Source organism: Carlito syrichta, unplaced genomic scaffold (genome assembly GCF_000164805.1).
Source record: "Carlito syrichta isolate Samal-C Ts95f unplaced genomic scaffold, Tarsius_syrichta-2.0.1 Scaffold305681, whole genome shotgun sequence".
NCBI lineage: Eukaryota > Metazoa > Chordata > Mammalia > Primates > Tarsiidae > Carlito > Carlito syrichta.
The window spans coordinates 159,857-180,526 of record NW_007249777.1 but is presented as its reverse complement, the minus strand read 5'-3'; the positions used below and the strand labels follow the sequence as shown (position 1 = coordinate 180,526).

At 37.4% G+C, this 20,670-nt stretch overlaps 1 protein-coding gene across 1 annotated transcript in view; it reads right to left on the bottom strand.

The window, feature by feature from the left end:
• The window catches only part of SCAF8 (SR-related CTD associated factor 8), a 164,861-nt gene extending 145,373 nt beyond the window's left edge, over positions 1-19,488 (bottom strand). Inside the window, exon 1 of the mRNA XM_021714580.1 lies at positions 19,424-19,488. Within this exon, the coding sequence (XP_021570255.1) occupies positions 19,424-19,441 (18 nt within the window). The 5' untranslated portion in view covers positions 19,442-19,488. The remainder of the gene's footprint in view (positions 1-19,423) is intronic.
• Between the last annotated feature and the right edge of the window lie 1,182 nt (positions 19,489-20,670).

The window sequence follows — 20,670 nt, the reverse complement described above, 5'->3', positions numbered from 1 at the left end:
CGCTGGGGTGGCCATGAGTGTGCCACTGCACTCCAGCCTGGGACACGGAGTGAGACTCCAACTCAAAAAAAAAAAAAAAAACCTGGCAAATGATGAAATAAGGAAACCACAAGCCATGATACATGCAAAAGAAAACATAACCAAGGAGGGAAATAATTTATTCTGCAGAATTCCAAAGTATCATCACTCAAAAACAAGATATCACAAGCCAGATGTGGTGGTTCATACCTGTAATCCCAGGACACTGGGAGGCAGAGGCAGGAGGATCACTGGAGCCCAAAAATTCAAGGCTGAAGTGAACTATAACAGTCCCACTGCACTCTAGTCTGGGTGACAGAATGAGATCCTTTCTCTAAAAAAATGAATTTAAAAAAAGCAAGGTATTACACAGGGCATAACGGCGCAAGTGAACTAATGTCTCACCCACTGCCGCCAAAAGTCAGTAAGTAACGTCTAATAATTGACCATTCCAGAAATGATAGCATAAAACTATCATTTCAAGATATGAAGGTAACCACCAGAACTAAAGTATTAAGAATTTGGGCAACCCTCTCGGGTTCCCTCTCACCACTGTGGGAGGTTTTCTGTCCTCTCAATAAATACTGCTTTCTCAACTTAAAAAAAAAAAAAGAATTAAAACTGTTTTATAGAAGTTTGAACTCTCAATATGCATTATTTTATAATAGAGCATAATATGAATATATTTATACATGATAATGAATATTCCAAGGCATCATAATGAAATATTTATGTTCTAAATAAAAACGTAGCACAGAAAAAAGCTGGAATACTATAAAACGATAACCAGAATTTTTAGAGTAGCCTTGATAGGCAGACTTTAAGATGATCCCTAAGACTTCTGCTCCCTGGTGGTATATGCCCTGTGTAACCTCACTCCATATAATCTCCGCCTAGAGTGTACAGAATAGAGGGCATATGAGCAGAATGGAACAGTCATCCCCACAGTAACTATTGTAGCTGACTGGATGGACCCCATGGCTACTAGTACCTGAAAGTCACCACTAGGATCTAAGAGTGACCCTCATCCCCACAGCCAATAAACAACTAAACGAAGACCTCAGTCCTATAACCATAAGAACCTGAATTCAGCTAATCACCTGAATAGGAAGCTTGAAAGAAGACCCCAAGTTTCAAATGAGAGCATAGCCCTGGCTGACACCTTAATTTCAGCCTGCTAAGATCATCAGTGATTTATCACAGAAACAAAGAACTGAGTTCCATATGTTCTCACTCATAAGGTGACCTTGAACAACAATTACAATGCTTTGGGAAGGCAACTGGCAGTAGTGGAAAACTGTCAGGGGAAGGGGGGGTGGGACAGGCAGTTGGGGGAAGCTGCTAGGGGAGGGAGGGGCATGCCTCATCAACAAGGGTACCTGCATGATCAATGTTTGTATACCTAGCCCTGAATTGTACCCCACATCTTTATAATAATTAATTAATTTTAAAAATAAATTTTAAAAAATATATTAACTTAAAAAAAAAAAAAGCCATCAGCAGAAGACTCAGCTAATCAGTGCCTGGATCCTGACCCAAAGAAACTTAAATAAATATATGCTATTTTAGTCACAAACAGTCTGTTACACAGCAACAGAAAATTCAGTAGAACAAATATGTGAAAGCTTTTTCTTTGTTTTCTAATCTGTATAAATTCTTAAGTTTTCAAAATATTTTTGTGAAAAGTATTTTATTAACAATTTGAAGTAGAAATAAAATTGAAAAAGTGAAATATTTCTGTTTTTCCCAAATAATTTTAAAGGTGAAAACACAAACTCAATAATTTGCATATATGTGACAAGCAGTAACTTTTTCATTAGTCTCTCAAAACAAAAACTCCTTTCAAAACCTTTTCTTACTAAGACTCTTGAGGTAAATTTCTTTGTTTAAAAAAAAGTCTGAAATACAACTCTAAATAATATAAACTTGGGTTAATGTCTACTGACACCACAATATTCTTAAGGAATCAGAATTTTTCAAGAGCAAAGGCAAAAAGGAGATGTTACAGACATTCTGAGAGGACCTTCCTAGATCAGGTTTTTAACAAAAGCACTGTGCCCCGCATTTTTATACTAAAAAATGTGCCTGTAAGAAAGCTTCAGAAAAAAGTGTTTCAAAGGCATCTTTTAAAAAATATGTAACTGCAAACACTAAACTACATAAAATATGAAATGTTGTAATAACTAATAACAAGTTATCAAACATAAAGAAATCATTCTTTCTGAAAAAAACTTTTAGCTGGTCATGGTGGCTCACACTAATAATCCCAGCACTTTTGGAGGCCAAGGCAGGAAGATCGCTTGAGCCCAGGAGTTTGAGACTTGCCTACACAATACAGCAAGACTTCGTCTCTACAAAAATTAAAAAATGTTTTTAATTAGTCAGGCATGGTGGCTCATGACTACAGTCCTGGCTACTCAGGAGACTGAGGTAGAAGGATCGCCTGAGCCCAGAAGCCCAGCCTGCCTTGAGCGGTGATTGTGACACTGCACTCCAGACTGAATGAGACCCTGACTCATACACGAAAAAAAAAAGAAAAAATTTTAGAACATTTTTGTGGTATAAAATATTTTAATAAAGACAAATTAAAAAATATAAAAAGAACGAAAGAAAATGCAAAGTATCTATAATCCCACAACTCACTGCGCCTTCACAATATATTCATTAGACCTAGGCACTATGATTAGAACAAGGCAGACAAAGTCTGTCATGGAACTGATGGTCTGCTTTTTGAGACAGTCAATATACTAGTAGACAGACAGTGTTTGCAGAGTATAAGTAAACATACAGCAATGATAACAACATTATGTAGTGAAGAGTACATAATACTGTATACCTTTCTCAGAATCTCCACTCTAGAGCTCCCCTCTCTTTTTAAAAGTACAAGATATTATAAAGGGAAATTATGTCTATTTTCCTAAGATTGTAAACCTGAAGTATGCAAACACCTGTCTAATAAGAATAAACCTATTTACCAAGCTTAGGGAATGTGGAGGGTAAGATCCTCTATTAAAAAAAAAAAATGAAGCCAGAATTTGATTGTTTTAAGCGCTAAGAAGAGTATTATGACAAATACGAATGTTTATTTATATGCTTTATAACCAACTACCTTTTCTTATGGTTACAAGGACTTTCATATAAATAACCTTTTATATTATTATGCATAATATCCCATTTCTCAAGCATGGCAATTGTCAGTTTTGAATACTGCTAAAAAAGAAGAGCCCAACTGGGCTTGGTAGCTCAGCTTGTAATCCCAGCACTTTTGAGGGGTGAGGTGAGTGGACTGCCTGAGCCTGTAGGTTCGAGACCAGCCCAGGTTACTTGGCGAGACCTCATCTCTACATAAAAAAAAAAAAAAATTAGCTGGGCATGGCACCCAATGCCTGTAGTTCCAGCAACTTGGAAGGCTGAGGCAGAAGGATCACCGGAGCCCAGCAGGTCGACGCTGGGGGTGTGACCGTGAGTATGCCACTGCGCTCCAGCTTGGGCAACAGAGTGAGACTCCAAATCAAAAAAAAAAGAAAAAAAGAGCCCAAGACCTCGAGGCCAGTGAGCTATGATGCTATCACTGCACTCCAATCTGGGCAACAGAGAGAGCTCTTGTGTCTAAATAAAAAGGAAAGACCAAAAAAGGGGGGGAAAATCCCTTTTAGAATATCAATTAATTTAAAACTGCTTTGAAACAAAAAAAATGATATCAGCTCTCACCAAAATAACATACAAATTACTAAATTTAGTCCTCAAAATTTTATTTGAATAGGTTCTTTAATTCAACACACAAATTTGCACATTCTTTCCAAATCCTTGGAACAAAGGGGGCTAAAAAAGACTCTAAATATAGTTCAGAGTTTTTACAGTGCCAGCCAAGATGGAGTCAGCCAATTGCAGGGCCTCTCTCACTGATAACTAAAAACCCCAGACTAAATACAAAAGCAACTACTCAAGGACTGTAAAAGTCAAACAGCAGACTAATTGGAAACCAGACTCAAACTTGAATAATGGCCAGTGAAAGCTAAGGAAGGGCAACTGTGTGAAAGTTGAGGTTAATTTCATGGTGTTTTGTATGATCTATGATCTCCCTGCTTTGATCCCTATGCTGGCAGAATCACAGAACGGTGCAGACAATACTAAAGGCGAAAACACTAGGAGAAATCACTGTTTAGCCAGAAGACTAGTAACAGGACTCCTCCATGCAGTAGAAGAGAGAAAGTGAAGAAGAGAATGTCCTGTTTTTCTCCTTCTCCCTTTTCCTTCCTGACCCTGCCAACAGTTGCCACACCAGCTTCTAAAACCCCAAGAGGAGATCCATCTCTGGTCAGAGGAACAGGAAATGGGAATCCCTATTATCCAAAGAATGAGGGCAAGAGTTCCTTTTTTCTCTCACCACATACTCTGAAGGCTAAACCTGGAGAGAAACCTGACTGTCTGGTCAGAGGTATGGGAATCCCAGAGATCACTGGAGAGAAGGCTCCCCTAACTTTGTGTATGAATTAAGTCTTGGGTTCATCCTAGAATTGTGCCTGCAATGAAAGAGAGCCAAAGTACTACTGCAGAGACATTAAGAACTAAAATCCATGTAAACTACTGCCCAATTCCTAGAAGACCTCTTGTTGGAATATATGTTGGGCACACCTCCACAGCAGAACGAAAGCTTTGAAAATTGAACTGACATTGGAACTCCACAAAAAGGCAAAACAGAACTTGCATCATGAACGTAACCAAGTTGATTGCCTGACTAAAAAAAAAAAACTCGCCTGGCTCGGTGGCTCAGCCTGTAATCCCGTGCCTTTAGGAGGCTGAGGTGAGTGGCTTGCCTGAGCCTGCAGGTTCGAGACCCGCCTGGGCAGGCGAGACCTCATCTCTACAATAAATCAAAAAATTAGCCAGGCGTGGTAGCAGATGCCTGTAATTCCGGCTACTTGGAAGGCTGAGGCGGAAGGATCGCCGGAGCCCAGCAGGTCGAGGCTACGGTGGCCGGGAGCAGCCACTGCACTCCAGTGTGGGTGACAGAGTGACACTCCAACTCAAAAAAAAAAAACCCAACCAACATTCTTTAGAGGATTTTAATGAAGTCTTACAAATAATATTGAAAATGTCTAGTATACAAGTGAAACTCACTTAACGTACCAACACACACACACACACACACACACACACATCTGTCTACTGCTCAAGGGAGAAGATAATCAACAAATGCCAATTCTAAGATGACACAGATGTTGGAATTATCAAAGATTTAAAAGAAGTTATAATCATCCTCCATTAAGTAATTGAGAACATTCTTGAAATAAATGCAAAGACAGACATTTTCAGCAGAGAAACTACAAAAATGAATCAGACAGAAATTTTAGACCTGAAAAATACAATATCTGGAAGAAAATGGTAGTTAAGAGTCAAATACAAGAGCTATGATTGAAAAAAAGGCCATAATCATGATTATTCTAATAGCTACATTATATGTGATAGAAAATATCTATGTGTGTACACACACACACACACACACACACACACACACACACCCCCTACATGTCCAGGAAGAGAAACTGAGTAAGTTATAGTAAGATACAGTAAGTTAGCCTGACATACACAATAGTAAAGCAGAAATACAGAAAGGTCTAATGTGTTAAATGACAAATATAGAATATCTGCAATAATTACAATTTCATAAATACATGAATTAAATGCAAAAATAAGACCAGATAATATGTTCAGAAAAAGAAATGTTATAGCAACTTAATATAATTAAGCATTGACAATTTTCTTAAGATTAAAAAAAGCCCTACCACACAATTCTTTTTTATTTTTATGTTATTCTTTCTATCTAGATGATTTTCAAACCATAATCTAGCTAATCCACTAGATGAAAACTTTTTCAAGGTAATTCTCACCCTGTTAAAATAAAACAGAAAATACTGAAGTGTACCAACCAATCTTGGGTGACATTTTTCTTCTTGCTATATTTACAAATGTGACTATTAGATCATGATTAAAAGCTTCATTTCTTATTGTGGGTCTTGGTCAAAAAAAAAATTCTAACTCAGATTAATAAGGTTTTACAATCAAGGTAAAATTAAAAACAAAGAATTGGGGAATGCAAAACCAAATTCAACTAATTAATAATTCAAAGATAAATGGTGACTTAGGCCAAGTCAAGCCAATAGTCACTACCTCTCTACTAAAGATAGACACAACATTAAGCCCTTTAGAAAACAAAAAATTATATCAAGACTCTACCTTCAATTATCTACCAATCTACCTAGGTGGAAGAGTAGAGTCATACGAGTATACATACAGTATGCTTAATACAGTAAGTTCTCAGCATTCTGAGATTTACCACTCTCAGCTGTTAACATTCACTAATGATCCCAAGGGTCTCTGAAATGTAATCACAGGTCATTTTGGAGAAGCACTAGTTTGAAATGTGTTTACTAAACTTAACTATTAGTGACTGAGCACCTTTTATTATTGTGTACTCACATTCCTGTATGCATTTAACAGGATGCTAACATGGTATTTAAAATATGGGGGACCCAGGAGGGCCTCAGGCTTTTCTCAATAAAAACAAGAGCACATGACATAATTTAGTGCCAAAATAAAAATACGGGGGGAGGGCTGAATGAATTAAACACATTCAGTTGGAAACAACAGAGACAAGGTTTAACAGAGAAAATGGAAGCAAAATGGCCTCACTTGGAGAAGAGCTTTCCTGTGACAGCTATGACGCTGCTTCCACACCATTTGCATTTATAACACTCATTAATAAATCTCTCTTTACAAACAGTGATTTACAAACAAGAAAGGAGAAGTGGCTATTTCCTGATGGGAACCTTAGAATCTCAACAGAATCTGTGCATTCCTACTGGAAATCACTGAGTTTCTAAACCAATAAGACACCTAGATGGGACTATACTGTGCATAGCTTAGTGCATAGCTTCGCACATAGTAAATTTTCCCATTTCAGAGTATCAAGTACACACAATGTATATAATAAGCACATCTATATATGTACTTACATTTATTCACAAATATAGTCTTATAAAAAATAGTCTTACAAAAAGCCTTAAATCATAGCTCTGAAATCAGTAAAGTTAAAGACAATGGGAATCTGAAAGGGCTTTAGAAGAACAAAGTTATACAAACAAAATTGTTATTAAAATTAATACTAGTAAAAATTAAGTTACAATCATACAGTTCTTACTGTATGAACTAGAGAGAAAGAGAATAGCAAACAGCCAATTAAAAACTGAGTATAACAAACCAAGGCAGAAGTGATAAAGACAGAAAGTATTAATATTTAAGAATATAAAAGAAGGATGCAAAACATTGCAAAAAATTATTCACTGGATTTTATGACTGACAATGTATGGACAAAAGAGAAGCATCTAAGATAATTCCAAGTTTTCACATCTAAAAACATGATTTCACTTCTGACATAAACAGGAAGTCTAAGGGCAAGCAGTTTGTGGAAAAAAGATAGTTTAGACCTGGGGTAATAACAATACAATTTCAAGTACATATGTACATAAAAAACCTGGAAGATATGGGACTAAATCCTTGAAGAGAAAATAAAAAATACTGAAGAGAAAACACTGAAGCAATAAGGAATAAACACAAAACCAAGCATAAGAGGGAGAACAAAGTAGAACAGGAGCCTACTAGGCCTTAGAGTGAAATCATTTCAGAAATGAGAAAAACCAGTACAAAAATTTAAAAGCGACAGACAGTTGCACGAGAAAAAAGAAAGACAGTCAAGCATGGTGGCTCATGCCTGTAATCCCAGCACTTTAGGAGGTTGAGGCGGGAGGACAGCTTGAGGCCAGAAGCTCAAGACCAGGCTGGTCAACAAAGCAAGACCTCATCTCTACAAAATACAGAAAAATTAGCCAGGCAGGGCAGTGCAGCGCCTGTAGTCTCCAAATACTCGGGGAGGCTGAGGCAGAAGGATCACCTGAGCCCAGGAATTCAAGAATGTGGTGAACCATGATCTATCACTGTGTTCCAGCCTGGGTGACAAAGTGAGACCCTGTCTTAAACAAACAAACAAATAAAAAAAACAAACAGGAAAAGGAAAGAAAGAAAAGAGAAAGATAATGATAAGCATTACTTTTCATCTCTCTAATGCTCTTTGTCTATTATTTAAGCACTATCACAATTGTTGTATTACTTTTACCTTCAGAGAGGCCCAGTAAGATGGATATGTATTATTCTCATTTTATAGATGTAGAAACTTAACTAAATTCAATTCAAACTGGTAGTAAGTTCTAGAAATATGTCTTAAACCCAGTTCTTCCAGTTACCTAGACACTCAGATGTGATCTAGTTTCCAAAAACAAAACAATGAAGTCCCCTAGCTAGCAACAACTAAACATACACAACTGCGTCACCGAATTAGATGATGGATGACTGTGGTGACATACCATTTAACATCACAACCTAATAACCATGAAGACTTTATTCAAAAGACAGAAGAGTATAAAGCATGTGAGTTTAATGATCAAATAGCAGCTAAAAACCATCACATTTAAACATGAATTTTAAGTCATCCTCAATAGGGGTAAGGGATATCAAACACTTAACAAGAAAACATCCTTTCTCTAAGGTAATTCAAATAATATTTAAATAAGCCACCTTTCTCCCAAAAGTTAAGACACATACTATTTGGGGTTTGGGAAGAATAGCATAAAACATGGTAATAAATGCTCACATGAAAAAAAAAATCAAACTTATTATCACTGCATCCCATCTACTTACTACTCTCTTCAGAAATACCACCATTAAAAGGCTGGTAGAGCCGGGCTCGATGGCTCAGCCTGTAATCCCATGCCTTGGGAGGCTGAGGTGAGTGGATTGCCTGAGCCCGCGGGTTCGAGACCCGCCTGGGCAACTTGGCGAGACCGCATCTCTACAATAAATCAAAAATTAGCTGGGCGTGATAGCACATGCCTGTAGTTCCAGCTACTTGGAAGGCTGAGGTGGAAGGATCGCCGGAGCCCAGCAGGTCAAGGTTGAGGTGGCCGGGAGCGGCCACTGCACTCCAGTCTGGGCGACAGAGTGAGAATCCAACTCAAAAAAAAAAGGCTGGTAGGTCACCTTCCAACATTTTCTTACTTTACAGCAGCCATATTAATTCTGAATCTTTTCCATGCTTTAAAATACTTGTAGGCCAGATGTGGTGGCTCATGTCTGTAATCCCAGAACTTTGGGAGGCCAACCAGGAGGAGTTTGAGACTAGTCTGGAAAATAGAGCAAGACTCCATTTCTACAAAAATAAAATTCTTGTACTTGAGAACTTTCTAAATAGCCGTTTATGACAATTTAAAGAAAGTAGTCACAAAAAAGCCAACATTATCAAAATGTAAAAACTAGAAACATGTCAAGGATAGAGATTTAAAGTGTACCTTATTCCTCTCTTACCCACAAAAGGTACAATACACATGAATTTTGTGTGCTCAGAAGCTTTTTAGCTTCCTGCAGGGGGTGAATTGCTGGAGAACTGGTGGCTAACAGGGTGAGACTGTGCAATATTTCCTTGCCAAGAAAAGCATATTACTCTATGGCACCTACTCTATGAGCAGGAGAGCAACAGCACAGTAGTTTGTTCCTTATTCTGCCCCTGGGTTAGTATGAGATGTCAATAATCTACTAAGAATCACTGATTCCTACTCCTCCTCCACACACATACCAACACACACGAACACTAGCAAAAATACACTCAATAAATCCATTTTAAAAAAAGTAAACTGAGACACAGAGGATTTAAATTTGTTCCAATATGGCCACTAATTATGTGTCCCTAATAGGGTATGATTCTCAACAAATTGTACCATCTCGGGTACTCAGTTGTAATATCAGTCTAGTGGATAATACAAGTATTATAAGTCTAAAATGTGTAGTTTTTGGAAATCAAGTTTAAGCATGGCAGTAAACAAGGAACCCAATTATGGAACCAGAATTTTATCTATGCCTATAATTACAAATTCATAACATGACTGTGATAGACTTTAGCTATCCCATTCCAAAATCAAAGAGGGCCAAGCATGGTGGCTCATGCTTCTAATCCCAGCACTTTGGGAGGTCAAGGCAAGAGGATTGCTTGAAGCCAGAAGTTCAAGATCAGCCTGGGAAAGAATGAGACCATGTCTCTACAAAAAAATTTAAAAATTAGCCAGGTGTGGTGGTGTGTGCCTGAAGTCCCAGTTACTTGGGAAGCTGTGGCAGAAGATCGCCTAAGCCCAGAAGTCAAGGCTACAGTGAGTTGTGATTGTGCCACCGCACCTCAGCCCGTGTGAGAGACTCCAATTCACAAAAACATAAATAAAATAAAACAAAACAGAAATGATTCCCCATAGAGACAACAAAATATATTCAACACACGTATATATGAAAATTAACTGAAATTTTCCCTGGGTTCCAAGTAATCCACCTTTCTTTAATTTCAGTTCTTTCCCATGTATTTTGTAGATATCAAAACGAAAAACTAAAAGTGCTACCTCCTTTTCATTTTATAAGTAGTATTAATAGTGAAATGGCCAAAATAAGAACAAGAGAAAGAATAATTCATCTACAAATCTTCTCCGTAGCAAATCCTCAAAATTATATTAGCTGGAATTTCTCAAATAAACATGGGTTCTCTTTTTAATGACAGAGTCTTTAAGTTCACAATTCCACATTTACAATAAATTAGTTACAACTGAGCTAAGGTAAAGAACTGTGTGAATAAGAGCAGATAAAATGCTGAATAGGAGTAAGCTTAATGCAAGGAAGTTCTAATAAAATCTCACGAAACAAAACTGAAGTCCTTAAATTCCTTATCCATAGGACTATTCAACTGACTACTTTTTAACTGCATACAAGAACATCTGGCTGTATAAACAGAATTTAAAATCAAGCCAATGTCCTAACACTCACAAACACATGACAGGAGGAGGAGAGGGGGAGAGAAAACAAACCTGAGGAAGACGAAAGGCTCTAAAAGATTTCGCTCTGCGCCCGCTTCTCTTCTTTCGCTGTAGGGTCTCCCTCAGCGACTGTACCTACCCTCTTCTCATTCATCATCTAACCTATTCTCTCCAGGTGCCAGACGCATACATCCAGCTGGGTACCTCTACCTTGATGCTCCACAGACACCAAATATTCAAGATGTAAATAAACTACTGTGCTCCACAAGACAATAACAATAGTCTTCGGGTGGTTGAGGCATGGGTGATTTTAATCCTTCTTCCATAGGGAGGATCTTTTTCTTTTATTCTTGGTGGGGGGAAAAAATCCCTCCCCCATCTACCTTAAACCCCCAAATTATCTTTTACCTAAGCTTCTTCCTCCTCCTGCTTTGCCAATCTCGGTGACTGGTGCCTCACATCATATCATCCTAGTCTCTTAAGCCAGAGTCCTAGCACCACTCTCCTTCCTCAGAGTCAGCTCACCATTATAGCTAAGTTTCTCTTGCACTCATCCCTTCCTCTTTTTCCCATTATTCTTACTGTGAACCTCTTATCTTCTCTACACTAATTTAGTCTCCTTCCCCCAATTTCATCTCACCACTGACTGTCCCTGCTCCAAAGATGGTATCCACATTTCTAAAACACATATTTAAAACGTGTGCTTTCATTTAAAACCCTTCCAAATCTCTATTTCCTCTTGATTACAAAGGAGGTCACAGTATAAAGGTCCTATATGAAAGGTTCATCAGCAGAACCCTGCCTAATTCTCCAACCACTCCCTCCTACCCCCTCCTCTACCCAAACTTACTACTTCCTTGAAAATGAGCTTTTACCTGTGCACACAATGTCTCCTCCCCTCATACTGTGTACATCACAGTACACAGGCAAGGGCACAGAACGTATGTAGGTAACATCACTACTCTTGTATCATAATGCACATTCATTACTTTTTAACTCTTTATGGTAATCCAGTCCTATCTCCACCCCTATCAGAATGTGAATTATCTGAAGAAAATGCTGTGTAGGTATCTAATTAACACTAGTGACCACCCAGCAGAGTACAATGCCTGAAGGATGGCAAATATGCATCAGTAACAGAGCTCAAACAACCAGCAACAATATTCCTTGCATTCTTTCCAACCACTAGTTGCTATAACTTCAAGGACTATTACTGTACTCTAGCAAATTGAAAACTGTATTGTAATTAAAATGGAATGAGAAAATTGACAATTTTGAAGGACTAGCAAAATGAAAAGAAGCACTCATAGGATTATTTAAAATCATTAACTGTTGCAGTTCTGAGAGCCCTGAGATGTCTAATTCTTTGATCTTGCAAACAAATCTTAGTACTGACTGGGAAACTTTTGTGCAAGGAATAACGTTGCAGCCTCTGGCCAACTCCTGTAGGATGTTACTACTACTCTTCCAGTTACGGTAATGACAACCTTCATTCTTGCAACTGCCACCCAAGCAGAGATAGGCTTCTAAAAGATTCTGAGCTAGCTAATACAACTAGAACAAGAATTTGGAAATTTTTGCAAAGTAACAGGAACTGCTATAAAAATAAAACCCCAGTATTTCTTGGTGTAAAAACAGTCAAAGATGTTAATAATCCTTACAAAAACAGTTGTTAGTTTATTAAATGCTTATTTTTTAAATCACTCAAAAATAGAAGTCATTATATATCAACAGATTAACATGATAAAATCCATTTTGATGGTTTTATTGAGAGCCAGGAAGACTGATACCTCTAAATAGTTCTTGAGCTCTCATTAATATTATTAAGTAAATGAGTACTGACCTATCAGTAGACTTTCTCCCTAATTTAAGAAAACCATATAAGCAACTATGATCAATGTCCCTCAATTTTAAGTAGTACTTTAAGAATCATTCTAACTGTCAGGAATTCATCTTAAGCCTCATATGTACTTGAATAATATTTTTTAAAGTTTATAATACACACATACTTCACATACTTAACACTAAATTAAGTTTGGGTTCTTTGTCCCAATTAATGAAGTTTTATTTTACTGTCTTCCTTTAGTGAGTTAGTGTAGCTACACACTGAAATCATCGTGACTGAGAATAATTTTCAAATAAACATTACGCTTCACAAAAAATGAGATATGTAAAGCAATAGCCACACTTTAAAAATTTCCCAACACAATCTCTCTGCAAATAATATGAAAACAACCTTTAGTAGATAAAATGTCACCAAATAAGGAAATAAGAAATATGAATCTCCAGTACACACTCACATACAAAAACCAAATGTAAGCTCTATGAGGGCAGAGATTTATTTATGTATTTATTTTCGGGTCTGTTTTGTATATTGCTAAATCCCTAGAGCCTAAAACAGTGTCTGCACACAGTGTGTGAACAAAAATCTATTGAACAAATACTTCTACCAGGCAGATTTTCAAGTTGTTTTGCTCTGTTTTTGATGTCAAAACAAGCACTGTAAAGCCTATTGAAATTATAATTTTATGCACAATTTTCATTTTCATTTACAAGTAGCATGCTATTAATCAGGTTCTCAGGTTTCAGGGTATGCAGCAAACCCCAGCAAAGTATGGCCTATGGCCTTTTTTTGTAGGCCCTCAAGCTAAGAATGATTTCTAGAGTTTAAGATTTGTAAATGACAAAGAAGGCTGGGCTCCACCTGCCTGCAATCCCAGCATTTTGGGAGGCGGAGGCAAGTGGATTGCCTGAGCCCACAGGTTCGAGATCAGCCCAGGCAACTTGGCAAGACCTCCTCTCTATAAAAATTAAATAAAAATTAGCAAGGTGTGGTGGCATGCACCTGCGGTTCCGGCTACTTGGAAGGCTGAGGCGACCATGAGTGTGTCATGGCACTCCAGGTGACTCCAGGCAACAGAGTGAGACTCCAACTCAAAAAAAAAAAAGACAAAGACTATGCAAAAGAGACCCACGTATGAACCACATATTTGTGGCCCACAAAATCTAAAATATTTACTAATTGATCCTCTGCAGAAAACATTTGCTAACCCCTGGACTGGAGATTCCATGTACAAGAGAATACATGTTCTCAGAATATACATTGTATTTAATCTATCAGTAGAATCTGTACTATCAAAAACAGATCTGTCAACTAAATCTAAACTTTCTCCACATCTACACCAATTAAATTTTTAATGCTATTTGAAGAACATCAAATAAATGGTTTGTTGTTTTGGTTTTCTATCAGAGTATAAGTGGTTAGGATGCTGAGGCTAGGAAAAAGAAAAAGGATTAATTTATCCTTAATATTTTACAAACTAAAATATTACAAACAAGAATGAAAGAGGGAAAAAAATCAAAATAGAACACAAAAGGAAAAAACTAAGCCTACGTATATGTCAAGCGAATATCAAAACCACATTAAGGCAGACAAAAAAATGAACCAGGTAATGCTTGTACACAGTATTTTAACTATGTGCCCTTAGGCAAAACAAAAAATGAATTACAAACAAGTATTAAACTCTAGTTAATATGTTTGTTTTCACAGACACATGCTTTAACAATTCTGAAACAACTTTCTGTGTATTTTAGGATTGGGCAAACAAGTAAACACACTGTAAATAACAGGAGCCAGGTTTCTCACTGTCAGAGAAAGCAATTAAAGATCTGAAAGGGGGAAAGGCTAGAATGAGCCCTATGGTGTTCGGCTGGAATTGGAAATATTAAGATGAACTCATGACTTTTTAGACAGATGAACAGATAAAAAACAGAAGTGTGTGTGTGTGTGTGTGTGTGTGTGTGTGTGTGTGTTTGTAAAAAATTTCTAGTTCTATCTGCTGATACATATCCACTGAAAGAAAGTAGGGATTCTTGGGGAATTGGCTGATTCCAGGGCAGGGGGAAAGGGGGAATGTTATACTAAAAAATAACTGAGAACTGAAAAATAATGAGCATTTGTCAAAAGGACATAGAACACAGCTTGAAGGAGCTCTGACCAGTCAAAACAGATAATTGAAGGAAAAAAAAATCTGTGAGTTCATCCTAATGTGTATACATACAAATGTACATAAATGGTGAGAAGGGAAAGTGTGTAAAGAACGCCAACTAATAAGTGCAGAAATGAGACTTAGAAAATCACCATCTGGCAACCATCTTAGCACTAACTGACTCGGGCAAGAACTGAATGGATACTAAAACAAGCGGGTGACAATATGATGAGTAACAAGATAGTTGCATCAAAATATCGCCCCAGAAGTACTTTTTACCAAGGGAAAAATAGCAACTTCACAGAGGAGAAATCCTGTACATAAAAGTTAACATCCCTATTAATGGGATATACCAGCATCATATGCTTCCTGATATTATGCACTGAGAAGAACACAATCTCACTTCTGGAGTCTGCCAAAAACTTAGAACTGAAGCCTAAACATGGAGAAACAGCAGACAAATCAATATTGAAGGAATTCTAAAAATAACTGGTCTATTCTCATCAAATATCATCTCAAAGCTCATAAAGGACAAGAAAGAAAAGCCAACTTTTCCAGATTAAAGGAGACTAAAGAGAAACTGAATGTAAGATGTGATACAGGATTTACTCTATTAAGGACATTACTGGTACAATTAGTGAAATCTGAATATGATCTTCAGACAACAGCATTATTATATTAAAGCTAATTTCTTGATTTTGATAATTGTACGATGGCTAAATAAGAGAATGTGCATGCTTTCAGAAAATACAGTTATTTAGAGGTAAAGGGCCTGATGAATCACAATATACTCTCAAAATGTTTTGGGAAAAAGTTGTGTATGTTCACTTTTATGTAGAGCGATAAGAGTAAGAAAGCAAATATGGTTAACACAAGGCTGAGAAGTATGGATAAAGTAGAGGGGGTACTCCAAAGAACCTGGAATCTATTTATTAAAAAATCATGTATTTATTCTTACATGTTTAAACTTCAGTCACCTTCAAAGTACTCTGTTTCCTGCAACACACCTTTAGAGGTGCTTTTTACATTGTTCAAAACAGTTTTTGAACTCATTAGTTTTGATGTTTTTTAGTGCTTCTGCCATTTTTTTGTTTCACCTCTTCCACACTGGCAATATGTTTCCCTTTGAGGACTTTTTTCATGGAGGAAACAAAGAAAAAAGTGGCTCAGGGCAAGACTGGGTATGAATAGGGAGGGTGGGGCATGGAGGGTCATGCCATTTTGGGTCAAAAACTGCTGAACACTTAGTGTGATGTGGACAGCGCTTGTAAATCACTCATCTGAAATGGCAAAGAATCTCCAAAAAAATTCACTAAAGCCAAATGCAGCCTCTCATAAGAATGCTAGCCAGTACTCTGATGTGGATGGGTTCTTCAAATACTTACCCAGTGGGGGAAGCCTGTACTACAAGGAGCCTGCCCTCCAAAAGATAATTCCAGTTTTGGGGGGTCCACCTCACACACAAAAATGCATCATTCTTGAAATTTTCTGCAAATGTGAAGTTATGAAAATATAGTTAGCTGGGCTCGGTGGCTCAACCTGTAATCCCGCGCCTTTGGGAGGCTGAGGTGAGTGGATTGCCTGAGCTCGCGGGTTCAAGACCCGCCTAGGCAGAGAGACCTCATCTCTACAAGAAATCAAAAAATCAGCCAGGCGTGGTAGCGCACGCCTGTAATTCCGGCTACTTGGAAGGCTGAGGCGGAAGGATCGCTGGAGCCCAGTAGGTCGAGGCTGCGGTGGCCAGGAGCGGCCACTGCACTCCAGTCTGGGCGATCGAGCGAGACTCCAACTCAAAAAAAAAAAAAAAAAAAAAATATATATATATATAGTTAAAAAGAATGAGGGGGAAAATGTTAATTTACACCTGAGAATTATGCTAGTAATGAAAATCAGGAAAAATTGAGTGATGGTTCTCCTTACACCTGCAACAGGGATTGAGAACTGGGTTCTTCTAGTCCTTGCTCTAATGCTTACAAAGCCACATTTCCTTGGGGGGGGATCATAATTGAAGGCCTCAGTTTCCTTGTTTGTAAAATGGGGATAGCATCTATTCAACCACCCTCATAAAGTTAAACTAAAGAGTCACTGAAACATGATAATGGTTGAGGAAAAGAGGCAGAGTATAAACCACTATACATTATAAACTGGTTCACTTTGTATTTTATTTTATTTTATTTGAGTTGGAGTTCCTAGTTGCCCAGGCTAGAGGGCAGTGGCACACTCACGACCACCCCAGCGTCAACCTGCTGGGCTCCAGTGATCCCTCCACCTCAGACTTCCAAGTAGCCAGAACTATAGGCATGCACTACCACACCTGGCGTATGTATGTATGTATGTATGTATGTATGTATGTATGTATGTGTGTGTGTGTGTGTGTGTGTGTATGTATCTATGTATGTTAGTTAAAGACGAGGTCTTACCAAGTTGCCCAGGCTGGTCTCAAACCCACAGGCTCAGGCAATCCACTCACCTCCACCTCCCAAAGTGCTAGGATTACAGGCTGAGCCACCAAGTCTGGCCAACTAGTTCACTGTTAACAACTGTTTGGTAAATTAGAAGAAATGCATAAGCCTAACCTTTTTTTTTTTCCAATCACATTGAACAGTTGATTACAGAAACTAGACAACTGCAATACCAGATGTTTTGGTTTATAAGAATTTTACTCATTCAACATTCACCTGAAGGGAAAAAGGATTAAGGGGGAAAAATTACTTTACTCTAGAGGACTTTACTCATATACTTCAAATACTTCAACAAATTCAAATACCTATATGTTTTTTTCAACTATAAAACTCTACAGTAACAAAACATTACAAAATAAAAGAAAGTCACTAACTAGAATTTAGTCAGCCTTTGAGATACTGAGACCTAGGATCGTCATACAGAGATATTTATATTATTCTCAAGTTCTACACTATAAAGTACATGATCCAAACAATGTCATCCTTCACTGACAAGCTATTCAAATGAGCCCTGTAGAATCACACAAAATTTTTCCAGATACTTTGTTTTAAAAATAAAAATACTTATTAACTTATTCTTCTAAACTCATAAAGCATTGGTTACCACTTAACAAAAGTTGTTGTTTTTTTTAATCATTTGCTGTGGAGACTAATTTTCTCTTACTGACAAAAAAAATCCTTAAAGCAGTATAAGAAATAGTTATGACTCCAAAATATCAAATGGAGATTTAAAAAATAAGTGATAGACAATTTTGTGTAAAACGAAACTTAATGTAACTAGTCATATTTTCCCACTGTTAGGATCATATCCTTGTTTACCTGCTCAGTCTCTATTTTGAGCAGTAGGCAAGCAATCTGGACTCCATGAGGTAAAATGCTGAGAATGGACCAGGGAGAATGGGCCTGGAGAGACATGCTGCAACCACACAGTCCCCAGCAAGGAAACAATACCAGAGTCAGTAATGCCTGCCCCACCTCTCTAGCTCTGCAGCAGCTCACCATACACAACGCTCGAGAGGCAAAAGGAAAAGAATCACAAGAACATAAGCCCCAGGAGCACAGGGTTTCCACCTGTCTAGTTTACCACTGTATCCCAAGATAGAAAAATGCCTAGGCCACAGTAAGCATTCATTAAGTATTAGTTAAAAGACCAAACAAATGAACAGAAGAATAAAATCGTAGATCTTTTAAGTCAACCTACATAAATTAAGTTGCAGTTACTTTAAAAGCAAATTTGGCAAACATTAACTTAATAGTCATAGTATCTTTAGAGAATATGAGCAATCTACTCCCCATTCAGACAAGGTAAGGCAATATCAAAGTTCCTGAGGTATTTCCTGACCTATGGTACATACCGCAATAACACTTACATAGCCACCCCTAAGTTTAAAATATGGATGTATCAAAAACTCTTGTAAAACACAATTAGAAAGATAAAAGAGCATAAAATCAAAATCAGAAAAAGCAAATGCATCATGTTTACCATCAAACTTGAGATAGAACTGATTCAGATAAGAAATCACAGGCTACAGAAACATTACTCATCAGCATTTACTTTTTGTAATAGTACACCTCTAACACAATCAGGTCCTCTAGAACTAGAAATCAAAAATTTAATATAGTTTTCTGTTCCTCTATTCCTATGGCATATTCGTCAATAATCTGTCATCTTAAGAGTTTAAACAAATTTCTTAAAAGATGTATTTTATTTCCAACCATCAAAGTAAGAGGTCTGCAATTTACTCATATTAAATAGTCATACTTCTTTTGTAAAATGTGGAACAGAATGCAAGTTCATCCAACAAGAGTTTATATATGATTTATACTCACTATTAAGTGAAATAACTTTTTTCCCAATTAACCTATTTTTTTGTGAAACAATTCAATTTATTCTCTACTTGCTCTCTTTTAAGATTACGAATATATTCTAAGGGACAAATTTCATCATGCTTCCCAAGTACTACCCATATAATCAATACATCATCATTCTACTACCATTTTAAACCTAACATTTTCCAAAAGGCCTGCCTTATGTGGGTTATCATCATCTTACTATGCTTCTTGTGTCCATGCTGCTGGAAAAGCAGTCTGCACAAGCAGGAGTAGAGGCACAATCCTGAGAGAGAGGAGTAGAGAAAGATGTTGAGAAAACAAAACCATATAAATGAGCTCACTTAAGAGTTCAGGAGCTGTGTCAGTGTTCAAGGTCAAGGTTGACTATATTCTCTCATACCACTATAAATAAGGAGTTGTCCAGTACCAGCAAAACTGGCCCTAGAAAAAGATACCTGAAATTGCATATACAAGCAGTCAAACCATCACTAATTCTAAGCCACCTACACCCCCTTCTAAAACAGAAGCAAATGATCATAAAACATGACTACTTAGGAGACTGGGGATGTGGGAGTCCTCTAAATGTTAATAAAAATTACTATAACAAATTCAGTGCTAGTCTAGAATAGAATGGTTCAACTGCATATGAGACATGGATTTCAATCATAATAAAATATTTTTATATTTAGCGTTGAGTAATTAAGACTTTAACACTCAAATTATGCAGTCTCAGTATCAAAATAATCAATCTCAATTATCCTTGAATTCTAAATTATTTTAATACAAGGAAAAAATCTTTTACTATATGTCATTTCAAACGGTAAAACAATAAAGAAAAACTGGATTTGAAAACAAACAGCAGGATGGGCATGGTGGCTCATGCCTATAATCTCAGCACTTTAGGAGGCCAAGGTGAGACAACTGCCTAAGTCCATGGTTCGAGACCAGCATGGGCAACATGGAGAGACCTCATCTCTACAATAAATTTTTAAAAAGTAGCCGGGCATGATGGTGCATGCCTGTAGTTCCAGCTACCTGGAAGACTGAGGCGGAAGAATCACCAGAGCCCAGCAGGTCGAAGCTGCACTGGCCGTGAGCGTGTCCAGCCTGGGAGACACAGTGAGACTCCAACTCAAAAAATAAAAAAATAAAAATAAAAAAAACCACACACAAAGAAAACAAACAGCATAATAACTATACAACATAAAACTCTGAATGAATTTAACTGGAATCTTCAATGGAATGGTTCCCTCCCCGCTTCTCCTCCCCAAAGTAATAACCAACTGTCCAGAAATGGTAATTACATTCAGCCTAGTCTATCAACCATTCATCCGTTCGGAAATTCTTTATTTAGTAAATACTGCGTATTAAGATACTGTGCTATGTACTAAGGACACAAAGCAATGAAGATATGTAGTCCCTGTCCTCATAGAGCTTACAGTTTGCTGATAAAGAGCATTACCAATT